A 22,554-nucleotide genomic window follows, 5' to 3' on the forward strand; every position below is an offset into this window, starting at 1 on the left:
AAGTCAGCATTTAAGGACATTGCTGCCTGTGGAGATAATTTTATCAACTTGAGGGACAACCGTTTCTCCTATAAAGTAAAATTTACCCTCTATGCAGCTGTTTAAAATGGTATGTGTTAAAAATTTGTTTAACTGTGCTGTGGTAGAGTGCTGTGGGACAACCAGGGCCGATATCTGTACTAGTAATAGCTTTGTGGATTCTCCGCCTGCTGCTCTTCGTTTTGACAGTGTTTCAACTTTGAAAGTTAGACCTCTGTGTGTTGGGGTGGTGTTACCTTGTAAGGGGAGAAAAAAAATGGTCTTGCTCTTGGTCCCGTGCTGAGTCCTCTTGTGCATGAGAGGGAGGGAAGGAGCTGGTGACCATCATGGGGGCTGGAGCAGTACCAAGACTTGGTTTCTCATTTGGTGGCCAAAGTGACTCTCTGTCTCCGACTCCCATCCCTCAAATTGTGTTTTGGTATGAAAATGTTTTGTTCTATACTAAAACCAGAAGCCTGTATTTTATTTATTTTATTTTAAGTTGCATGCTGCTTTGAGTAAAAAAAAAAAAAAGGGGGGGGGGAGAGAAAAATTAGATATGTGACTCAGTATTGATTTCCACTTGTTTTTGTGGAAATGCTAAAACTGCCAAGATGAAATATTTGGACTTTTCCATGTGTTTCTTTTCCATTTTTTGTTAGAAGCTCTTTGCCCAGTTTGACTCCAATTCCTGAATAATTCATAGTCTGTAAATAGCTTCCTCCTCCTCCTCCTTTGGTAAATAGACTCTTTGTCCCAAGTGCTTGGCAAGCTCGAAGCAGTGTCATCCTGCTGAGTCGCTGGTTGGAGAGCCGAGGCGCTCACGGCGGCGTGTGCTCTCTCTCTGCAGAGTTATGTCATGCCCAGACCACCGAAGGGCTCCATGAGGATTTATAGAAGATGCCCCGTGTCTTGGCACCTCTGGTGCTCCTTCTGCTGTGGCTGATGAAGATCACTGCCAGCCCCCATTCCCTGAGGATCGGTGAGTACAAAGCTTGCTCTGACCTGCGTTTAGCCATCCTTCTGCTCAGTGTTTGGACCGCTCTGGGTAGAAATGCTCGGACAAGGGAAGCCAAGCCTCGCCGGTAGTGGCTGGGCGCCCTGCCTTGGTGGTGGGCTGAGGCTCTTCCTGAGCTACAGTGTCCCACCTGCATTTTGGAAACGTTCTCTCCTTCATCGTGTAAATGAAATGCAGTTTATATTGAGTGTACATATTTGCATGGATTTTTATGGTGGTAGTGTTACCCGACGGGAATCTCTTTCTGTACAAATTTGAAGTGAAAGCCACTCCTCGAAGAGGCACTGAGGAATGAAACTTGCTATGCCCTACCCTTCTTGATGCTCTCCTAAGCCCCGCACAAAAGGAAATAGTTTTTTTTGTCACAAATTTATTTGTCCCCACAGTGATGAGCAAGGAGTGTTTGAGCCCAAACTGAATCTAGTTAAGTGGCGCCACAAGAACATTAATAACTCCAAAATGCTCCATTTGTAAGAGAGTCCTATGCATGTAGTCTCCTCTGGGCTTTATTAAAAAGTGTTTAGGAAGAGGGACCGTAATCTTCACTGGCTGCCTCTGTGGATTAGGGAAAAGAACTGCATCCAGAAACCTTGTAAGGAAGCTTGCTTTGTGGTATTGACACTTCACTCTGTTGTTTAGAAAGGAAACTGCTTTTCCTGACTGTTCTCTCTGAAGTTACTTGCTGGTTTTATTAACTATTTGTTGCAGATAAGAAGCAATTCTATTCCTGTCCCCATTTGCAACTTTCACAGGTGACACTTGAAGTAAAATTACTTCTCCCCTCTGCTAGCGGAGCATGGAGTGGCTCAGAAATACAGCAAGGGAGCGTCTGTGCTGGCAGGAGTCTGGGAAGGGCGTCTGGGTGTTTTATATCCCCGCATCTGTGATTCATGTGGGGCACTCGTGCTGCATAGTCTCAGCTCCGCAGGCTGCATTTCATGCTGATGGGCAGTCCTCCACTTGAGCCAGCGGACGTGTGGGGGATGCCTGGTATATTATCAGGATGCTGGAGGCGAAAGATCCTTCGTTAAGCCTTGTGCCATCTCCTTCTGTGGGGAAAGTACTGTGGGTGCTTGGGAGCGTGAAAGCAAGGGGAGCACGGAGAAGCACTGGGCTACAAACCAGTAGCTTTGGCCTCCCTCCCAGAGACTGCTCCATCAGTGGTTTTCAACTCTCTCGCACTGAGGTCATGCTCTCTTGGACCCGTCTCTCCAGTTTCAAGATCCTCGTGCATTTAGGGATTCTTTGCTTTTGTTTTACCTTTGCAAAGATAACGGAGCTGCTCCAGGCACTGTTGCTCGTAAAACTTACACCACGGCTGCCTAGTCCAGGATGGAAATGCTGGATTTCCTTAGCCTGGAGGGGCAAGGAAGTCTGTCTGTTGAATCCTCCTAGGACTGAAGAACTTGCATTAGGATGTTGCAAAGGCAATGTAGGAGTCAAGATTTCAAAGAAGGAGTAATGTTGTTGAGGGAATGGGAAGGAACTTTGCCGATCCTTCTAAAGGGCACTGGAGGTTGTGGCTTCTGTGCCAGACAGTGTTAAATGTAAGAGTGGGCAGAGGCCCTGCAGTCAAGTCACAGGTGTCTCCAGTCACCTCCTGCCTCCTGAGAATGGGACACCAGCAGTCCTGACCTTGGACCTGGCTGATTCCCACACGTGAGCTTAAAAGAAGAATTTCCTGAGGGAGGGGAAGCTCAGGTAGGCACACGCCTAACTGCTTTTGCTTTGCTCATGGCCGCAGAGCTGCCTTACCTGAAAATGCTGTCTGAAGCAGATGGGCAAAGAGCTGGGGAGGGGTTTGGGGTTTTGGTTTTGTTTCTTCAAGACAGTTTTATTTTAACAATATATCCAGCAAAAAAAGTTAATAAAAATAAAGTACAAAATAAAAGGAGAGAAAAAATATTACTAGCAGCCCTGAAATCATTCCCAAATGCATGCTTTTGGCAAGGCAGGGAGATATGGTATCTAGCAACATAAATCAATGCGCTGCATAGAAAAGGAAAACAGACCAGCATGAACATTTAAATATTAAAAGGAAATGCAAGCTAACATTTAAAATAATTCTGAAGGCCATCTGGTAATGGGCGGCTCAAATGCACAGTTTATGTGATTGGTAATGTGAGGTAAACATAGGCAATGCCGTGTCTGGTTTCTTCACCAAGTTGCTAGAAGAGATTATTGCCTGCTGTGCTTGGCTTCAGGGTGGAAGGAGGCACCGTGGTGCTGAGTCAGGGGCACTGGGCTTTTAAACTAAGCCCCGAGCTTCCCCACTGCTGCTTTCTTGAGCTTTTGGGTGGATCTTGGCCCTGCTGTCTCTCAGTGGAGTTTCTAGGCAGCAGATCGCTTAATCTTTGAGCTCCCGGTGACAGGGAGTTTTGCTAGCCTGGATGGGGCCAGCAATGAGTGTTGCATTGCAGTGAGCTTTACAGGCATCATCTATGCAAAAAAAGTGAGCAGAATATAGGATACAGGGTGACCTTCCCTGTGCCTTTGGCATGCATAGGAACAATCTGTAGACTATCGTATGCTCTATTTCTCTCCTTGGTACACAGGAGAAAACAATGGTGCAAACCTTTTTTTCAGCCTTTTTCTTCAGCTGTAAATTCTGTGTATTCTCTTCTGATCCAACCCTGGAGAAAGCCTCCTAGTTCACATTGTTCTGGAGACCTTTGTGGGGAAAAACACCGACCCATGTGCTTTATCCAAATAGTATCTTTTTTCTAAGAGTGTCTCTGTTTATCGGTCAGCTCACTTGGTCTGCTTTGGTGAGGTATTATCTCCCTGGATGCTCAACAGTCGATTGTGGTCGGGGATGAAGAAGCAGGGAGGAATGGGCATGTTCTTGGAAGTTTTCAAGAGCTCCAGGAGGTATGTAAGGAATTGCCTCGAGACATCCTGTGGCCCTTGAAAGACCCAATGTATGTCCTATCAAAATGTCCTGGGAGTAAAACCCAACAGTTGGTGCCTGTCCAACGTGTGCCCTTGCACATGCTGTCTTGCATCCAGCCCCACCAGAAGCACGGAAACACCAGCTGCCTGCTGCCTGCCCCCATGGCAGGCTAGCAGGATGGCTGGTGCAGTGTGCTCCGGGCCAGCATCTCCCCTGGCTCTGCTTTCCTGCAGCATAGATGGGCTGTAGAAGTAATTCTGGGTTTGTTTTTCGTTTGTTCACTCATGCTCAATAAAGTGTCAGGAAATTTACTTGAGTTATTTACTGAGTTATTTACTTGGTCTTGTAGAGCAGACTGTCAGAGCCCTAAATTGGTATTCTCTTGCTAGATTCATTGGGTGTACTAACAGCTCATTTAAAATTCATATACAAGCCAAAGTTGTAGTTTATACATGGCATTGCCCTAACTAGCAGTAGGCTCAGTAGAACTGACATACGATCTACTGACAAACTCCGTGCAAGGCCTCCTTCAGCTCTGCAGCTCTTTAAAGTGCTCTTTTCTGTAAATGCCTCTGTCTGTCCAAATCCCTTCCCTCCCTCTACCTCCCAACTTTGCAAACTTTATACAAAAGATGCATCTCTAGCATTAAGGGTATTTTGTTTGGTGAAACTTGGTGGTCTTCTATCCCATACCCAGTGAACATGCATCTATTATTTGCTCGGCTGATAATTGAAGCAATTTGCACTGCTGTCCCGGTGCTTGTGGTAGGGTTTCATCCACTAGAGAAGCAACGTGTGTTTGAAATCCCCACGAATCCAAACTGGTGGTGGGGTGTCGCTAGAAGTGCCAGCCTGGGACGGTTGTCCTTGTTTCTGGGCACGTTTCCAAAAATCTAGAATACCTAAAGGGCTGTGAATCTCCTAAATCTGCTCTGATCGTGGAACTATAATGTCAAGAAAATGTTCTTGGGATTCCCCAGAGCACGTGGAGTCGTGGGAAAGCACTGGTGTTTAGCTGCGCGTGCTGAAGGACGTGGGAAGAGGCAGATGAGAGACATGCATCCAGCTTTTTCTCTATCATGTGATTGTATAGTGCCCCTCTATTTGCTACCTATCACCCTGTCACAGACCTATGTAGCAGAGCATCGTTTGTGTGGCCTCGCATACCTCAGTAACGACCCTCCTGAGGCGCTTACGATGCTGAGCCGCTTGCGTAGTGAGCTAAAGCCCCCGTAGCTGCACGGTGTGTGCTTCTGCCCTGTCCAGTGGAGTTTGTACGTTGGTGTGTCTGAGCCAGAGGAAGAAGCACTGACCATTAAAAATGTGTAAGGCAAAAATGAACGATAATGGCAATGAACAGAATTGTGGACCATTTAGTTCAGCTTCCCCAGCTCCCAGAGGATATACATGATTCTCCTAAAGGCACAGCAGAGGAGATCCCACTAGGCAGCATGTTATTTAACATTAACATTTTCAAGCGTGATAGTGCCGCTGATGATGAAGGTGCAGCCGGTCCCCTGGATGCTGTAAATGAAAAATGGCGATGTCAGCCCCTGTGGGCAGGTACAAACGCTTCCTCTCAGCTGTGTGGTCCAAGATGGGGAGAAACACGACCCTGCCCTTTGTGGCAGGCGGGGAGAGCTGTGGCTTTGTGGTGGCTTGGCTTGTACCAGCCCCATGCCCTGACTGCGGCGAGCTGGCATGGCTTGAAACTCCCCTTCTCGCGCCTGCGCGGAGCCGGAGGAGTGTGTCTAACACAGGCAGATAAAGCACAAACTCCTTTCCTTATGCAGCGCTGCTTTCTGGCGTATCCAAGGCCTTTGTGGATGATACCAATGCAACCGCAATAAACTGCTGTCCACCACTTCGCTATTCCCCAGCAGAGAAACCGGCTTACCCTGGCTTTGAACCCAGCAAGGCTGCTGCGATCGGCTTAAGGCAGGAAAACAATCTCCGAGTCTCACATGGTGGTGCTGTTGCTGGAAAACCTTTCCGCTTGTAATTACAATTAGTGTTTAAGAAAACAAAGCTTCTGGTGGGGGTTAGGTGTCACTCTCCCTGGCCAGCTGTCCCAGCAGCGGTGGGAGCAGAGGCGTTAGGTGCCGCCTGTGCAGGGGGGGCACAGCTAATGACTGCTCGCCAGAAGGCAGCAGAGTGGAGCAGAAGAATTGGGCTGGGAACAAAGCAGGTCGCCGGGACACGTGTGGTTAGCTGGCGTCTCTGTGCGTGGACCTTACTGTTTTTAAAGGATTAAAAGTAATCCTTAAAAAAATCCTTGCAAAGAAACCATTGGAGCTGTGCGGCCCCAGTGCCCAAGGCTGTTCCCATGCGCCTGGTGGCAGCAGCGGTCGTTGGAGATGTGCTTTCAAGTCCCGTCGTGTTTGGACTGTGATAATACCAGCCTGAGGAGTGGGGTGGGAGGAGGATGTAGGGGTCAGGTCGAGGGGTACCTTCTGAGCGCGAGGGACAGTGGAGGAGTTAACTGTTTGCGAAATCTTGGCCTAGTTGCATCTGGAGAAACGAGGCATGGACGGAGGGCTGGCCCCGTCCTGCGGTGCCAGGAGCAGGTGTGGGCAGCAGCTAGGTTGACATTCAATGTGGGTAGATAATTTTCCACATGTATGTTGGTGTCCTAGTCCCTAGGAACCCAAGCTAGAGGCTTTCCCAGGCATGCCCCGTGGTTCCCCTCATGTCCAGACAGTAGTTTCCCGTCTCCTGGAGACCTGCCCTGGGATGTGGCCCACCAGCACACCCAGCCCTTGGAGCAGGGAAGCGCTACTGGCTGCCCGAGTTCAGTTCCATCCCCTGCTCTGTTCATGCCTCACTGGGCTCATTTGAGCACTTGCATCTAGGGTTTGGCCTATATTATCTTATTTTTTTTGAAAAGGCTATCACATTTCATTCAGGACTTTCCTGGAATCTGAGTCTAAAGAAACGGAATTGTGGAGGAGGAGGAGGAGGAGGAGAAGTATCCACATCTTTGTTGATGCATGATTTATTAAATTTGTCTGGCTGAAACATTGTAAATGTTTAATGTCCCCTAATATTAAAAAGGCCCAGTTGAGTTCATTAAGGTGAAGTAGATTCATAGTTATTTGTCATTTGCTGCTGAAGAGTAGTGAGAAGTAGGGAAAAATACAATATTCATTTATTAACTATTTGCCCTTTTAATTTTGTTTTCATTATTCTTCTAGGAGAGTGATATTTTATTTGTGTTTCACGATTTCTGTGCATAAATCTTTATTTTTAAAAAAGTCACTAGTGTAGATGCGAGGCCCTTTTCGCAGTGCCTTGTCTAGACTTGCCCTTTGGTTCTTTGCGGTTCTGCCAGGTTCTGCTGTTTCACGGTGCTAGGAAGAGTGGCTAACAGTGCCCCGTCTCCTAGCCATGCCTTCCCTGCCCTGAGTGGCCTTGTAAAGGCAGCTCATCCATGGAGGCTACTTCCAGGATAAAAGGAGCCTTTTTTCCCATGAAAAGGCAACTGAAGCTGTTCAGAGGGGCTGCACGCTGCTGGCAATTGCTGTGGTCTCTAATCTAACCCGTTCTCTGAAATGACCGGGCGAAAAGTGGTTGTCTTGAATGCTTGTGATGTTGGATGCTAGGGCAGAGCATTGAGGCTCCCTGCACACGTGCTGGGGTTGGTGTCTGAGGAGAAGGGGGTCGCTGGGTGGTCACCATATGTGGGCTGGGTTTGCAGGCTGCTCCCGCTGGCTCTGGGAACGCCAGTTGTCCTAGGGGTGCGCTGGGCAGGTTCTCTGTCTACAGAGGCAGGAGGCTCATTAGCACCACCGAAGCGCGAGCGAAAACTGCAGGAGCAAAGGGAGCGCTTCCGAGCCCTGGGAGAAAGCGAGCGGAAATCGGGTTGAGCTGCAAGCGAGTACTTGGGGGATACAGAACTCCGGCATCCCTGCTTCATTTTGCTTTGATTTTAAACAGTGAGGGGCCTGTTTGGCATACTGGCTGAGGACTGGGTACCAAAGTGGGAGGGACTGATGGGTTCCTCCACTGTAGATGTTTCTACATTAATTGCCTGTGCTCACAGAATCACAGAACGGCCGGGGTTGGAAGGGCCCTCTGGAGCCCATCCCGTCCCACCCCCTGCCAGAGCAGGGTCACCCAGAGCAGGTGGCACAGGAACGTGTCCAGGTGGGTTTGAATGTCTCCAGAGATGGAGACTCCCCCACCTCTCTGGGCAGCCTGTGCCAGGGCTCTGCCACCCTCACAGCAAAGAAGTTCCTCCTCATGTTTAGGTGGAACTTCCTATGGTCAAGTTTGTGCCCATTACCCCTTGTCCTGTTGCCGGGCACCACTGAAAAGAGCCTGGCCCCATCCTCCTGACACCAACCCTTTAAATATTTATCCCACACTGTAATAATATGAATAATAAATAATAAGCAGGTTTATATCTTAGATCAATGCTGCAGGGCACAGAGTGAGGAGAGGTGTGGATTCAGTGAGACAAGCCATCTCTTTATGTGTTTTGCACCTCTGTGGCCGTTATTTTTACTGATCTGTTCCTGCTCATTAATGTCTGAGATGCAGGCTACATCGTACATCCCAAGAGGCCTTAAGCTTTGTTCTGATTCATTATATATCCCCATACATATGATACAGGTATAGATCTCTCTGTGCAGAGCATCTGGATGGGCAAGTCAGCTGGTAGTTATGGAAAAGAGCCATGTTGCTTAAGTAGCAAGTCGGCACAGAGCTCTATTTTTTCGTTTGCTCGTTTAATGGAAGTTATTTGCTCAGGAGCACGGGTAAAGCGGTGGTGCCTGGGCACAGCGGCCAGCTGCTGCCCCCGTGCTCTGCTGCTTTGTACATCTGGAAAGTGACCGGCTTCGAAGCAGGTGCTAATTCAGCAAGAAGAGGAAAATTTGCTTTAAGGAGAGGAGCCAGGGAGAGAGGGACTGGTCGCTGGAAAGGTCATATATATAGATATAGATATGTATCTTACAGGCATAGTCCCGGGCACTCACAGGGGAGCGACAGAGGATGGACACGGACAGGGGCACGTACGGAGTTTTGCTTCAGGGGTCTGAGTTTTGACTTCTTTTCCTGAATGTTGATGATTCTCCCTGAGCCAAGGATCAGGATCTGAGCACCGTATAACCTTTTTTATATCTAAATACTGTTACTGCCCCTGGGCAGCACTTTGTGTATTTGCCGCTGAGCCATTTTTAATACAGATCTTTTTGTTTTGTGGAGTGAAAGCTAGTCATAGCAAGAGCTACTCTTTCATTTCTTTCATTATTTTTTCATGTATATATATGAATAAAAAAGTCAATTACATGAATGAAAGATGTTTGGTTCCCTGCCTAAACAGCTGCCAAAATTAATTCCAACACTGAGCCAAACTCGGCAAAGCTGGAATTTCTGCAGAAAGCTCCAGTGCGGCGTGAGATAGGCTTGTGCATTAGTCTGCATTACAGATTACCGCTGCCCTTGGCTATCCGTGTGGGCAGGTGAGGAAGGATGAATTTCACACGCTCTGTGGTGAGCTTGACTTCACTGCAGAATAAGCCTGAATTAAACAGCCTTAGCAGACCCTTGCTGGAGTGAGTGCCATCACACTGCAAAGCAGTGCTCACTTGATAGAGAGCAGCTGTCTTGGCAGCTCAGAGCACCTGAAAACTTAGTGCCAGCATCAGCAATACTTCGAGCTTCAGATTTGTTCCTCCCCGTGGACCAATTAACTTGCATTTAAAGAACTACCTGGATCGAACAGGAGATTTTTGGGATGTGGGCAGGAGCTGGGCTGAGTTACAGAACTTGAATACGCACGCAGGGGAAGGAAGCCCTCTGTCCAGGCAGCAGCTGCTGGTGTGGGAGGGCCGGGAGCAGTTATAAGGCTGATTACTGAGGACGGGGCACCTGTGGATGCATGGCTGAAGAACATGGTTGCTTGCTTTTAGGGAGATGCATATAGTGACTATAACTAATGGTTTGGAGGTTGTTTTCAGGAAGCGAGGTGGAGGATAGCCTTGCAGATTAAGGCAAGTTTCTAAAGGTGAGGTGAGATAAAGCCAAAGTCATTACCTGTTCGCTGTTATAACCTTTCGGAGAAGGCAAGCTGGAGGATGGCAGATGGGGAGGAGGAAGACAGCAAGGCAACTCCAGCTTGTAACAGTCCGTTGGAGCAGAGCTGAGATCCTCACACTGAGCGTAAGGTAGGGTTTCTTTCTCTTTGAAGCGATACGCCTTGTGCTCAGAGGTTTATTCCTCGTTCTCCTGCTGTGTAGCTCTTGGCAAGTTCACTTGTCCTTGCTCTGTAGATGGCTGGACTGCAAGCTCGGGGGCCAGCTCTTAAGGTGCGCAGCTCAAGGTGCTCAGCTCCCCGAGGTGTTAAAGCCCTTTCGCTAGCATTAGGCACTGCCGGGCTGTTGGGCAACCTTCCCAGAAAAGGTGCTTTTGACCTGAAAGGGCACTTATCTCAAGTGCCCCTCTGCAGCTAATTGCTTGTGACTCAGTTTAAGATAAACACATTCCTGTAAAGCTAAAAGCCCAAATTGTGCTGGCTTGGATTCAGAAGCTCTAGCTCTTGACATCCAGGTGTTTTGAACCTATAGCATTTTAAAAAGTCCCAACCCCAGAAGTAGAGAACAACCAGCTGACAAAGCAGGAGAGTCAGATCCTGGCTCCCTGCACGCTGGGCCCTGGGCAGGGCTCTGGCCGCTGTGAGGGGGAGGACCTGCCCTTCCCTGCAACGCCTTGCTCCTGGCTTTGTGCTCCCCTTCCTCCTCTTCTCCCTCACAAAGACCTCACAGTGATGAGACTGAAGCTACTGGCTGAGATTGCTGAGGAAAAAGGGAAGGATGGAAGAACTTGAAGGAATTCGAGTTTTGCTATTCTGTAGGATGTCGGCTGGGAAAAGCACAGAGCTGTAGGCTGTGCTGATGGGCAGGGGAAGCAATGTGCATGTGGGAGAGAAGGGGGCAACACCTAGGGCACGATCCCTCCCTAAAATAGCCATGAGCAGGCTGGAGAAATGGGTGCCTTCAGCCCTTATTTGTTGTTGGGAAAGCCATCCAAGAGGTCGATGTTGTGTTAGGGTAGCATCGTTCCCCAGAGCCCTTCTTTGGGGTGTTATCTCTGGAGGAGAGATGGGTGTGGGAGGCATGAGGAGCAGAAGGTGAAGAGCCCGGCTGGAGGAGAGCGGTTGAAATGAGGAAGACCTGGGAGATGCTCATAACCATGGCTGGTTATGCCTCGGCGTGGCAACCTGGGGCAGTGGCAGGGCATGGACCACAGGGCTCTTGGGGCCGGCAGAGACCTCCCTGCGGGGAGGGACGTGCAGACCTGGTGCTCGTAGGGCTGGGAGAATGAGGGAGCTCCGTGGCCCGTGGATAAAAATGAAGTGCTAAGCTCAGTGGGCAGAAACTCAAAGAAGGCAGATGCTCATGTGTCAGCAAAGAGGTGTGGACTTGAGCACGGATTTAGAGGGGAGCAACAGGGGGGATCTGCAGTGGAGGGGCAGCTTAGCCCGTTGCCAGCTCTGACTCGACCTCTGCCAAATGAGGACGGTGGATGTAAGAAGGCTGCAGGGAGGGATGGCTCATTTTCCCAAAGACACCACTAATGAATTCCTCTTGCACCTCCAGACGCTGTAGGGGTTTGAAGAGACTAAATGGAACTTTATGTGAAAATGATGGCTGAATGTCAATTCTGCTGTCGAAGCCAATTTGGGAGCTGGAAAGTGCTAAAAGAATTAAGATTGTTAAATGGAAATAAGTCTACTTGGTTGAGATGAAATAGGGTTTAAATGAGTGAAATTATCTGTGGATTACCCTTGTTAGAGTACTGCCTTATTTAATAAACTGAGTTTTAATCTGCTGCAGGGATTCCTGAAGGAAAAGCTTAGCCTACAGGGGTACATGTATGTCATGAAGGGGAAGGACCAGCTGTGCTGTCATCCTCCAGAATGGAGACACAAGAGTAAAGGGGAGGTAATAGTTTGCCCATGAGCGCGTTGTACTTTCTTGAGCATCTTGTTTGCTGCTTCGTGACTGGTTTGGTCTTTGTGCAAGCTTCTGGGGTAGTTCTCTTTCGCTGCAGAAAAGGAGGCCACTTCTGGTTAGGCGATGCCTGTTCTGGGTACCGCCTGGGCAGCATTTCTAGCACAGGGCCATGCAACACTTCGTGCTTCCTGGGGTAAATGTAGTCAGACCCTGAGCGCTGTAAAGGAGGGCTGCAAGGGGACGAGCTCTTGCTGTATTTAGGAGGGAAAAAGAGTGTGCTGGAAATCTTGAGGGCTGCAATTTCATTGCAAAGAGAGAGTCTAGTAATTTTTAATGGGCACTGATTATCTGCTTCTACAAGAGCAGGTCTGTTGCAGAGGAGCACCCGGTACCTCTAGCTAACTTAACTGGCCACCTGACTTAATGCAGATGTTGCCTGTCTTGTCGCATGTGTTTCTGACCCATCTCTCTTTAGTGATAGTCACGAAAGCATGACTGCTCCAGATGCTTCTAAAATTGTCCGTGGAGGGAAGGACCTGGTCTTAGTGCTAAGCACTTTGATTTTTCAGCACGGTGGGACTCCTCTCTTGGCTGCTGGAGCTTGCGATATGCAGGAGGGGCACACGGCTTAGAGGGGAAGGTCTGAATGTGAGGTATAAAAGGCTAATGCACAAGGAGGGATGGGGCTTGATATTCCTCTGACTTTTCAGAATGTTTTATGTTCTGTACTTGGAAGATTCAAGAATTTACAAGGTGTTTTCAGGCAGTATTGAGAGAGAAATCAACTCCAGAGTCATTGGTGGGTTAGGAGTCTCAGAGGTGATGCAAGAGATCCAGGATCAACCCTGTAGGAGTCTGTGGATAACCTGTCTGGGTTATGCTCCTCTCTGTTCAAAGGAGACTGTGTTCTGTAAATATTACATTGTCGGTAGCCCTTGTTGTTGCTGTCAGGAGAGCTGATAAAACTGGATGGCAGGCAGAGCTGAGCCATTGCTTGCCAGAGCCTTCCCATCCTATATTTTTGGTTTTTTTCCTGGGACTGTCCTGACAACCTGGTCTCTATAATTGCTGAAAGTTCTTGCATCTTGTGCTGCTAAAATTGTGTTCAGGGAGGAAGTTCGAGCTGGGATAGCAGGAAGAAGGCAAGGAAGGGGCTCTATTTTCCCATATATTTTTCCCTTGCTGGGGGGATTGCTGTTCACTACCTCATACTGTAGAACAGAACAGACTCACTGGAGCTGGGCTGTATGTGCTGTGTCCTCTGGAATTATTCCTGCTTTCGTATCATAGAGGTGCAGGCCGGGATGAATGCCTGAGATCTAGCCTGAGGCTCATCCCACATGAGCTTTAGACTTCTGTGATCTTCTTGCCAAGCCCAAGGGATAATGAAGTCTGAAAAGTCATAATGTGGTTTCAGCTTGTGTTTGTCTGAGGATCTACACATTCTCATTACAGTTTCCACCCCCTTCGCAACCCTGATTTGAGGTTCTTCTGCTTGGCAAGAAGAATCGCTAACCTATATCCGATAGGACCAGCTGCCCCATCTCTCTGCTAGAGGGTTTTGTAGTCGCCAGTGTCTTACAGAATTTGTGCTTATGGATGCACGTGTGTTCACACCATAATGTTTGACGGTACATTTGATAGCCTCCATTTATTTTTACCATGGCGGGATGCCCCTAATCATACTCCTTCGTTCACCTCGCAGAGTGGTTTTCTGGTTGTGTTCAGCTGCCCCACACATCTTCCCATTTGACCGGAGGCAGAAGTCCATTCTGTCGTTTGGCTTCGACACTTCAGAACATTTTGTTCCACATCCCTTGCACAGAAGATAGCCTGGCAGTTGCAGACCTTTAGCATTTATTATCTGTTGTGTTCCTGTCCGTTTCGGTGGCATGTGGAATTTTTTGGCATGCTTGTTTCACTGGGGGCCCTGGTACAGTGGGAAGAAGTCTTTTATTATTCCAGGCATGCTCAGAAATATCATGATCTCAGCGATCACACAAGACAAAGCCAAAGAATGGTTGAATTGGCAATGAAATATCTCAAAGTACTTATGCAAAGTCTTGGGTATCCCATGCAATAGCCACCGCAGATGCCTCATCAGCCCCACTTGTGCTGCTTCACTGCACAAGCTGGTGTTGGGCTTCTGGGGCCAGGTGAGGCTGCAGTGGCTTTGCCCGGGCAGCCAGCAGTGCCCCGAGCACTGCAGCGCCCAGAGCTTTGCCTCAGAGCCTCCAGCACGACCAGTCCTTAAGAGGTGATGTTACAGGATAGCTGCTTACCGGCTCTGGCAGAAAGCAAGGGCCGTGGTTGTCCAGCGTGGCATGCCTGAGGAGCATTACCAGGGTAGGACGGGGTCTAAGCACTTGGGTTTTGGAGCAGAAAGCTTGTTTTCGTTGTAATGGCTGTGGTTGAAAAGCCTGTGCTTCTCTCATGCGTTTAAATCCCATGGAGCATCTCATTAGGAACAAATGATGCCTCAGGCTAGTGGAGCTATAGAAAAGTAATCTTTATTAAGCACCCTCAGTGGTCAGAGTTACTTGATGAGCTCCAGAGTTTTATTTGCAGGCAGCTTGGGTTGTCATTTAGCTGGAAAGCGCTTTGAACTCCCTCCCTTCCCTGTCTCTAGGTTACTGTTTTCTATTTCTGTGTGTTTTCAGTCCCTACAGCCCTGTGAATACTGCTGGTAAAATTGTTGACACTGGGAACAAAATGAATGGAAGAGACTGAGTGTGCATAGGCCAGGAACATGCAGCCGTGCTTGCAGAAGGGATTACAAAGTGCCTGTAGCGCATCCTGAGTTGCCCTGAGCAGGACACAGGCACAGCTGTTTCCATGGGAAATGGTGTACAGAACCCACAGATTGCTGTGGGAACATCTATGGGAAGTTCTGTCTCCGGATGCTTCATTGCGGCATATTTGGGGCAGGAACAGCCACTGGGAGAGCAGCACCTCCTCTAGGAGCCATCCTTTCTGCCTCTCTGTGCTGGCACATACAGTAACCTGCACATCTGGTTGTCTTTCATCTCTGGACTTTGCAAGTTCTCCACAGGTGGTAGAAAATGAGCTATAAACTGTAAGCACAAAGACCAGTGAAAACCAAAACACATTTAAAACAGCATCCTGTCAGATGTTTTGCTTTTTGCTGGCTAGCTAGAGGCAGAAGGAATAAACAGCTCAGAAAAATAAAGCAAGAGGTGGGGTGTGAGCATGAAGGTGTTGCACACCTCGGCAGCATAGCTAACCCCGATAGTTGTTTGAGGCTGTGTGTGGGATATTTCCAGATTGACCTGGAGGCAACCCTGGCGTCACCCTCTGCTTGAGTGATATCAGGGCATCTCAAGCTAAGTCCGGGAAGAGAAAGGGAGAGAGAAAAATTAATCTGTGGCCACTGTACTTGTCTTTATGAAAAGGAAATGAAGTGAAGGCAGGAGACTCAAAAGTTTGCCTGCGTCTGTCTTGTCAGGCACGTGGAGCTGACACAATGATGGAGTCATTACAGGCTCCTGTGTAAATACAGGCTCTTCCTATTTTTTTAAATTTTTTTTTCATAACATGTCTCATTTACTTAATAGCCTGTAATTGCTCTGGAGGAGCAGTCACTGTTTATCAAGTCAGAGCCTCTTGGTCACGTCAACCAGCTCTAGCGTTCATGGTCCAGAGGAGTTCTGTGGCATCGGGGTGGGCACGAAGCGCAGCAGGGAGGAGGAGGGTTCAGCAGGGCCCTTGCACAGAGGTCTCCTGGCAGTGCCCCACGCTCTGCACTGGGACGGGGACCTTTTAGGAGGAGGATATTTGCCATGGCACTGGGGGCAGCTGTGCGTTGCCAGAGATGGCTTTGAGCTGGTCGTGGTCCCTCCGCTGCCTTTGCTTCTCCTCCTCCTCATTGCCTGGCTCCAGCCCTGCTGGATGGCAAACTGCAAGGGGTGGGTGGCTGTTTGTTATCCCGGGACTGTCCGTTTTATTGCAAGCAAACGGGAAGCATTTTCAGGCATTGGCTAGCAGCACAGAGAGTCTTTGAGCAGAAGTTCATGCCACTAAGCATGCTTTTGAAAGATGTGTCCTGATGCTTAGGGAATCAATTAACCTCAAAAAGATTTGGTGGCGTGGTTTAGAAGAGCACCGGCTTTGAGGGTTTCATTTCCTGCTACTTGAAACAAGCCACCTCTAGCATGAAGCATGGATGCTTTCTGACACCAAAAAGTGAAGTGAGAACAAAAATGAAATAAAATAAAATTTAAAAACCCACAGCAAAACTCCAGAAGAAATGCAAGAAAGAGCATCTGTGTGACTAACGCCCAGAGCCCTTCTGAAAAACAGTCATTTGCTGAATATAGCTGTACACTTTTGTTTTAAATGCCCTGGCTCTACTCTTTGCTCTTGGTCACGTCTGGAAAGCATCCAGCATTATTCATGCTCGGAAAGGCAGAAGTGTCTCTCAGTGCTGAGCTGCCCAAGCTACAGCCAGCACCTGCAGGGAGCTGTGCAACAGGTTCCCGGCCGCTTGCTTCTTCCCAGCCTTGGGAAGGGAGAGCAGAGCAATGGGTGTACAGGAGTGCGGGCGCTGGGGACGCACATCCCCGCCTGCTCCGCTTCCACGGCGCGCTGCAGCCTTCCAGGGCGAAAGCTCCCCGCTCTTCTGGGAGCTGCCAGAGTGCAGCTGTGGAAAGTGATAGTTCATTGTGGCTTGCTCTTGATGCTTGGAATATCATCGCTTCTCTGCTGGTTTTACAGAACTCTCTACTACAGCTGAATTAAACGGGTTCTCCAGTGCCGTGGGGAAGAGTGTCCCTAGCTTCCCAACCAGAAGTTCCTAACCACCGGGAACATCCTTCCCAGTTTTGCAGTGGGCTTGAGGGGGTGAATTTTGCTTTCAGTTGCAGAAATGGAAAACATAGTGAAATTAAATGCAGGCATTACTTTTTCTTGCATCTCTCCTCCCGTGCCCTTCTGCTTCTGGCAATGGACTTCAGCCAAGTGTATACCAGAGTTTTGAGGCATCTGGGTTGTCTGTAAGATAGAGCCATTTCCAGGAGAAATACCAAACTCTGTCTTTCCCTTCTCGGAAAATCTCTCCCCAGGTAGTGAATCTGAATGTATTCAGATAGAAGCTGAAAATCTGGAAATGTAAAAATATTAGCATTGTTTTCATGTATTTTTCTAGCTGGGATGTCAACGCCTGAGTGGTGAGACCAAGTGGATTTCTTGTTGCATGGAAGAGTGTCTTGGAGAGCAGCAGGGTCTGATAGCTGTGGTTGTGGTACAGGGTTCTGCTCCTGCCTGGCTTTTTTGTCTTCTTTTTGTAAGCCTGGGCACAACACACACATGCTTTAGATTTCAGTCTCAGCTAGCTAATCCGCTTTCTGACCTATAGAAGAAAAGAGCCAGTAATTATTTGTTTACTTCGTGCAATTCAACTTTGCAAGCGCTTCCGTAGAAGAGCCAGGCTAGGTGATTAGTAGAGGGGGTTTGTTTTGTTCTCCCTGTCACATTGTCTTTTAATTTGGTAGGACTGGATTTCTTGGTTTTTGCCATTTTTAGGAGGCCTGAACCCTGTTACTGCATTAACTCTGTAACAGGAGGAATCGAGCAAAATCTCTCAGTCTGAAGCAGAGAGGCGCTGTGAGGGAACGAGAAGTCGATGTATGTGGTGTATGGGGAGGGGAGCAGGGGAGCAAACCAGCCCTCCCCCAGCAAAGCGGTACCACACTGCTGGATGTGGATGGGACTGTGAAGCAGTGTTTGCTGAATCAGGTTCCTCTTTCCCCACGTTATTCCTCAAAGTCAGTCTGACCCTGCTTTGCGCTGTATTTCCGTGAAAGCTGGAGGGTGCTGAGCATCTTACAGATGACAAAAACTCGCTTTTAGGCTGGGATTATTCAACTAATCTCGTGATTATGGTGATAATCCCCTTTGCAATGGTGCCCCTCTCCAAGGAGCTCTTCCCTCGGGGACTTCCAAGTCCCAAATCACATTTTCTCCTAATGCCAAAGTGCTCTGTATTAAATTAAGGCTCTCTCCAAGGATGAGAGGTGTGCAAGTCCCCCGGTATTTATAGCTTTGGAGTCCCTGGTGTATCATCTGCTGTTTTATTGACCCTCTCGGGGTTTGGGGTAGGGATGGAGGCTGCGGGCTCTCCTGTTGGAGAGGAGATGGCTTTTTACACTTGAGCCCATGTCCTAGCAGCAGAGAAAGGCAGCCAGAGCTGAGCCGCCAGCCCTGGGCATTGTCACAGCCCGGTCAGTAATGCCTGGGGCCCGACAGCTTGCTGGCTTCGGAGGTTGGATGCTTTTCGGTTGGATTTTGCTGCAGCCGAAGAGGGCAGGCGTCTGATGTGCTGCTGCCTCCGAGGGCAGGCAGGGAGAGCGGTGCAGCTCTCCGAGCTGTAATCTCTTCCCAGTCCTGCTGCCAGGTACTTGGCGGCAAATAAATATTTTGCTCACAACTCATTGGAGGTGGCACCTAACCAGATGTGCTCTCACTTGGTGCGGCAGGAGATTTATTTGGTTGTCCATTTATAGCTTATTATTTTCTTCTGTCTCCCCCCCCCAGCTTAATAGCAGTTTGCTATCCACCAGGGTATACATTTTCTTCTGATTAAGTGCCATTTAGCCGTTGGCTGCTTGCTCATTTTACTTTTATAGACACATTTACAGCAGCACAGATAGAGGCACGAGCGCCTAGGAGCAAGGGTAAGGAGAATGGAGAGTTGCAACAGCTTGATTAGATTGGATTTTAATAAAGTTTTCCAGCTCAGCCGCATCACAACTATTCCTCACAGCGGAGATGCTGGGGGTGCTGGGATTGGACAACTTCTCACCTGGTGGGACAGCCAGCAGGACCTGCGCTGGAGCCCGCTGGAGCTTCTCGTGAAATCCTTGACCATCAGGGGTGTTTGAGTTCTGCGTATCTTGGAGCTAGTCTCTAGGGTGAAGAGCGATTTCCCAGCTTTCAGCAGCTGCTAATTAGTTGCAGATGATGAGATAATTTATAAAAATTAGGAGCGATTTTCTTCATTGTGCTAATATCGCTTGGCAATAAAACCGCTCTTTTAAAAGGGTGACTTTTCTCTAATGTAGGGATCAAGGCTAAAAATATATATGTGTGTATATCAGTAGAGCGAGAGAGCGTGATTCTTAACCACATGCGAAGAGGTATTTCAGAAGTTCATTTGAACCATAAGAATGAATTCAAATTGAAATGCAAATTTCAGTGTCGCTTAGAGCACTGTTTGGAAAAAATGTTTGACGGTGTCACCTTGGTGGCAGGGGAATAGAAAAAAATCCTCTCCAGCGTGCTGTGGAAGGAGGCTTTAGCGTGGAGCAGACAGCTTGCATTACGTGGGGGTTTTTGGCAGTGAATCAGCAAAAGGAAGGTCTCTTTTCTCCCCCTTCCCCAGGAGTGACAGTGACTCATTGCCAGTTCCTAACGTCATGCAGGAGTAGCGGCTGGCGGGGAGCAGCGGGGAGGGTTACAAGAGGAGTGTTTTGTCTCTTGTGAAGAGTGCCTGGGGGAAACGGGACGCCTGAGCCAGGGGAAGCCGTGGAAGCAGAGCGGCAGGGAAAGGCTCTGCCTATCCAGGGGCTTCCTGTGGCTGTGGAGCTGAGATGCTATGGTGGGATTCATTCCCCGTGGAGTTGGGCGTAAAACACGGTGGTGGGATTTGTTCCCCATGCCATGTCGGTGTTTGAAGGGGAGCCCTGTGCTGCGGCATTGCTGCTGGACCCCTCTGCTTCTCCTGAGCTTTGGGCATTGTTTGCCTCTTCAGCTGGTCTAAGAGTAAGCTCAGCCCTTGAGAGTACGTGTGTGTTTCTGGCTGGTCTAGTGGGACTGAGAAACCTGTTGTAGTTGTTTGGAAAAAGACATTCATTATGCTGAGGAATGAATTTTCCGCAAACTCAGGTGGCCTCCAGTACTCCATCAGGTTTCAAATGATTTTGTCAGATTCTTAATCCCTCAGGTGAGCGGCAGCATTTTGATATCAGCAAACAAATTACCTTTCCGCATAGATAACCCAATACGGAGTCAAGCGTGAGAGCAGAAGACAATTCATCAGCTTCTAACGGGGCCTGTGGATTTCAGGCAGGGCTGGACTCAGCCATGGTGCAGGAGGGAGCCCGTGCCTGGGGTAGCCGGGTTTGGCTCGTGATGATGCCCAGGATTTGCAGCTGGGATGGAGCACCCTCTGTGCCCCATGCTGTACAACGTTATTTCTAGCGAGAGGCAGCGTCTGAGCCTGAGAGTTTACAGGAAGGCACATCATGAGTAGAATGGAGAAGGTGGAGGGGGCCGGTTGCTCTGTGTCTCTCCTGGGAGGAGAACCAGAGGGTGCCGAGTGAGGCCGAAGGCCTCTCCAAGGGCAGAAGGAACAGCAGGGTGCTGGGTTTGTGCAACAGGTGATTGATGTGTTGAGCTCAAAGGATGTTGTGAGTACAGAAAGTTTTCGTAGATTTAAGGGGAAACTAGGCTAGCACAGGGAAGAGAAAAGCACTTAAGAGTTATTAAATATATAAACAACATCAGTTTCAGAAGTTTCCTAACCTGAGAGTAGCTGAAGGCTGGGAGGCTATTAGTAGGAATTATTGGATGGACTTTTGGTTTGACAGTAACATTTGTTCTTACGGTCAAGATACGAAGCCGAGGCACAGAGAAAATGAAAGGAGTTGCCTGTAGCAAGCTCTCAAATTAGCACCTATGTCCCCAGGTCTCGCTCTAGCATACTGTCCATCAAGACAGAGGTGTTGAAATCCGGCTGGGATCTTAGCAACGCGCAGTGGAAACTTGTGGCTGCACTGAGCCGTGTCGGTGAATGCCGGAGCGAAGGGCCAAGAGGCGGGTGTCAGGGGATGGGGGTAGGTGTGGGTGCAGTAAGTGGAAGGGGGGAGCAGTTTGCTGCGTGCTGGTAACGGTGGTGGTGTCTGTGTGCCGAGCCATTGCCGCTCCGAGCATCTGATGGTAATTGCCTGGGAGCCCGCATGCACATGTACGCCAGAAAACAGCACTGTGTGAGCACGAAATTGCTTTCCAAGCCAGGGGGGATGCGGGAGGGCAAGTGTGTGTGAATGGAGCGGAGCCCTGGGAGTGCATCAGCGTGACGAAGACCAGGATATGCAGCGGTGTGCGTGGGGTAGCGGTGAGCTGGCGCTGGCTGTCCATGTGTGAAATAAGCTGCAAGGGAGCAGGCGGGCGCGGGAGACCTGCAGGAGGAGCGGGACTGGCAGCAGCTGCTTGCTCGCAGGAGCCAGGCACCGGGGTGTGCCGACAAAACCAGAAGCGCCTGTCTGCTCTAGTGGCAGCGAGAATTGCCAGGGGACGGTGCTGCTGGGGTATGTCTTGGTGCAAGCATCTCATGGTTGGGATGAAATGGAGAGGCCAGCACACGCCACCTCCGTCATTGGCCGCAGAGCCACAGCGACTTCTCTGGGCCACGTGGGCTGTTACAAACTGATCAGCAAAGCCTTGTGGAGGTGGTATTTGCACAAGCCTAGCACTGGAAACTGCTGCTTGAAATCATTCCCTGGGTTTGCGGAAGCAGAATTAGCTTAAGCCTGAGTTTGTTCTTTTTCTTATGTGAAACAAAACACCCTTCTCCCATTTCTGTAGCTGCATGTTCATTTCTTCTTTTTAATGCCATCCTTAAATATCTGCTTCATCTCTAAGTGATTCTCTCTTGCACTTTATGGTGGAGCTATCTTGCTTTCCCAGTCTCTCCTACCCTCTCCATGCATCAGTTTTAGTTGCCACTTTTCTAGGAAAAAGCATGTTATGTTCCTTCAACCTCTATGTAGATGTAGATAGATAATTCTTTCCAGCATTTTCTTATCCTCCCATGGATCCCTTCTAATTTAAACTTCTTTGGTTTTACATTTTTGTGTGCCTTGCTTTATCTCTCTGTATATATACATAGAGCTGTGAGCGCAACCTCATTGAGTCTCCATTAGGAGGACTTATATCCTGGCCTAATCTTATCTGTGATATGCCTTTGAATCTTTCCTTACTGCGAGTCCTTTTCTAATTCCATCTCTCATGCATCTTTTCTTCAGCCTTGTTTTTCAAACCAGAAGTCTTCGGATGGCGTTGCCTAAGACTGCATGGCCTCAGGCTGTGGTCTCGTCCAACATGACGTGCTGTGTGAGGTCAGCTGGGGCAGGACATGGACTGGAGACCACCACAGCAGAGCTACATAAGTGGGGCAAGGTCGTTCAGCGTGGTCTGTGAAAACATTGCTTGAACCAATGTGCGGTGTACTGGGGAGCAGCTGTTACCTGTTTGTGGATGCCTCATGTGCATCCTGATGCCAAAGGCCCAGGAGATAGGACTTTGTGATAGGCACATGTAGGAGCTTTCCTAGTGATGCTGGGAGGCATGTGCTTTTCTCTGGAGGTTTTTTGGTGTCTTACTACTTTTGTCCACCCAGATGTTGGATGCCTCATAGTTGCTGGAGACATTATGAAGTCTTGTCTCTTGTAGTCCAAATGAATGATCTGAGTAATGATTATTAACCCAAATGTCAATGGCAAAGCCTTGGAATATTAGCCAGGATGCCCTGGGCTTGCCATCAAAAGGACCTTGTTTTAATTTTCCAATTGCAAGGGCTTCATGAGCTCCTGGCCTAAGTATGTAGCTCTGCCGTGTGTTAGTAACCAGCTTATGCAATAGATGGAGTC

The 22,554-nt window shown here is 48.8% G+C and overlaps 1 protein-coding gene across 1 annotated transcript in view; it reads left to right on the forward strand.

Annotated features, from left to right (window-relative positions):
- The first annotated feature begins 871 nt into the window (after positions 1-871).
- Positions 872-22,554, forward strand: part of GRIK4 (glutamate ionotropic receptor kainate type subunit 4) — a 132,748-nt gene continuing 111,065 nt past the window's right edge. The window contains exon 1 of the mRNA XM_054223167.1: positions 872-1,000. Coding sequence (XP_054079142.1) covers positions 919-1,000 — 82 coding nt within the window. The 5' untranslated portion in view covers positions 872-918. The remainder of the gene's footprint in view (positions 1,001-22,554) is intronic.

The sequence above is a fragment of the Rissa tridactyla genome, chromosome 17 (genome assembly GCF_028500815.1).
Source record: "Rissa tridactyla isolate bRisTri1 chromosome 17, bRisTri1.patW.cur.20221130, whole genome shotgun sequence".
Taxonomy (NCBI): Eukaryota; Metazoa; Chordata; class Aves; order Charadriiformes; family Laridae; genus Rissa; species Rissa tridactyla.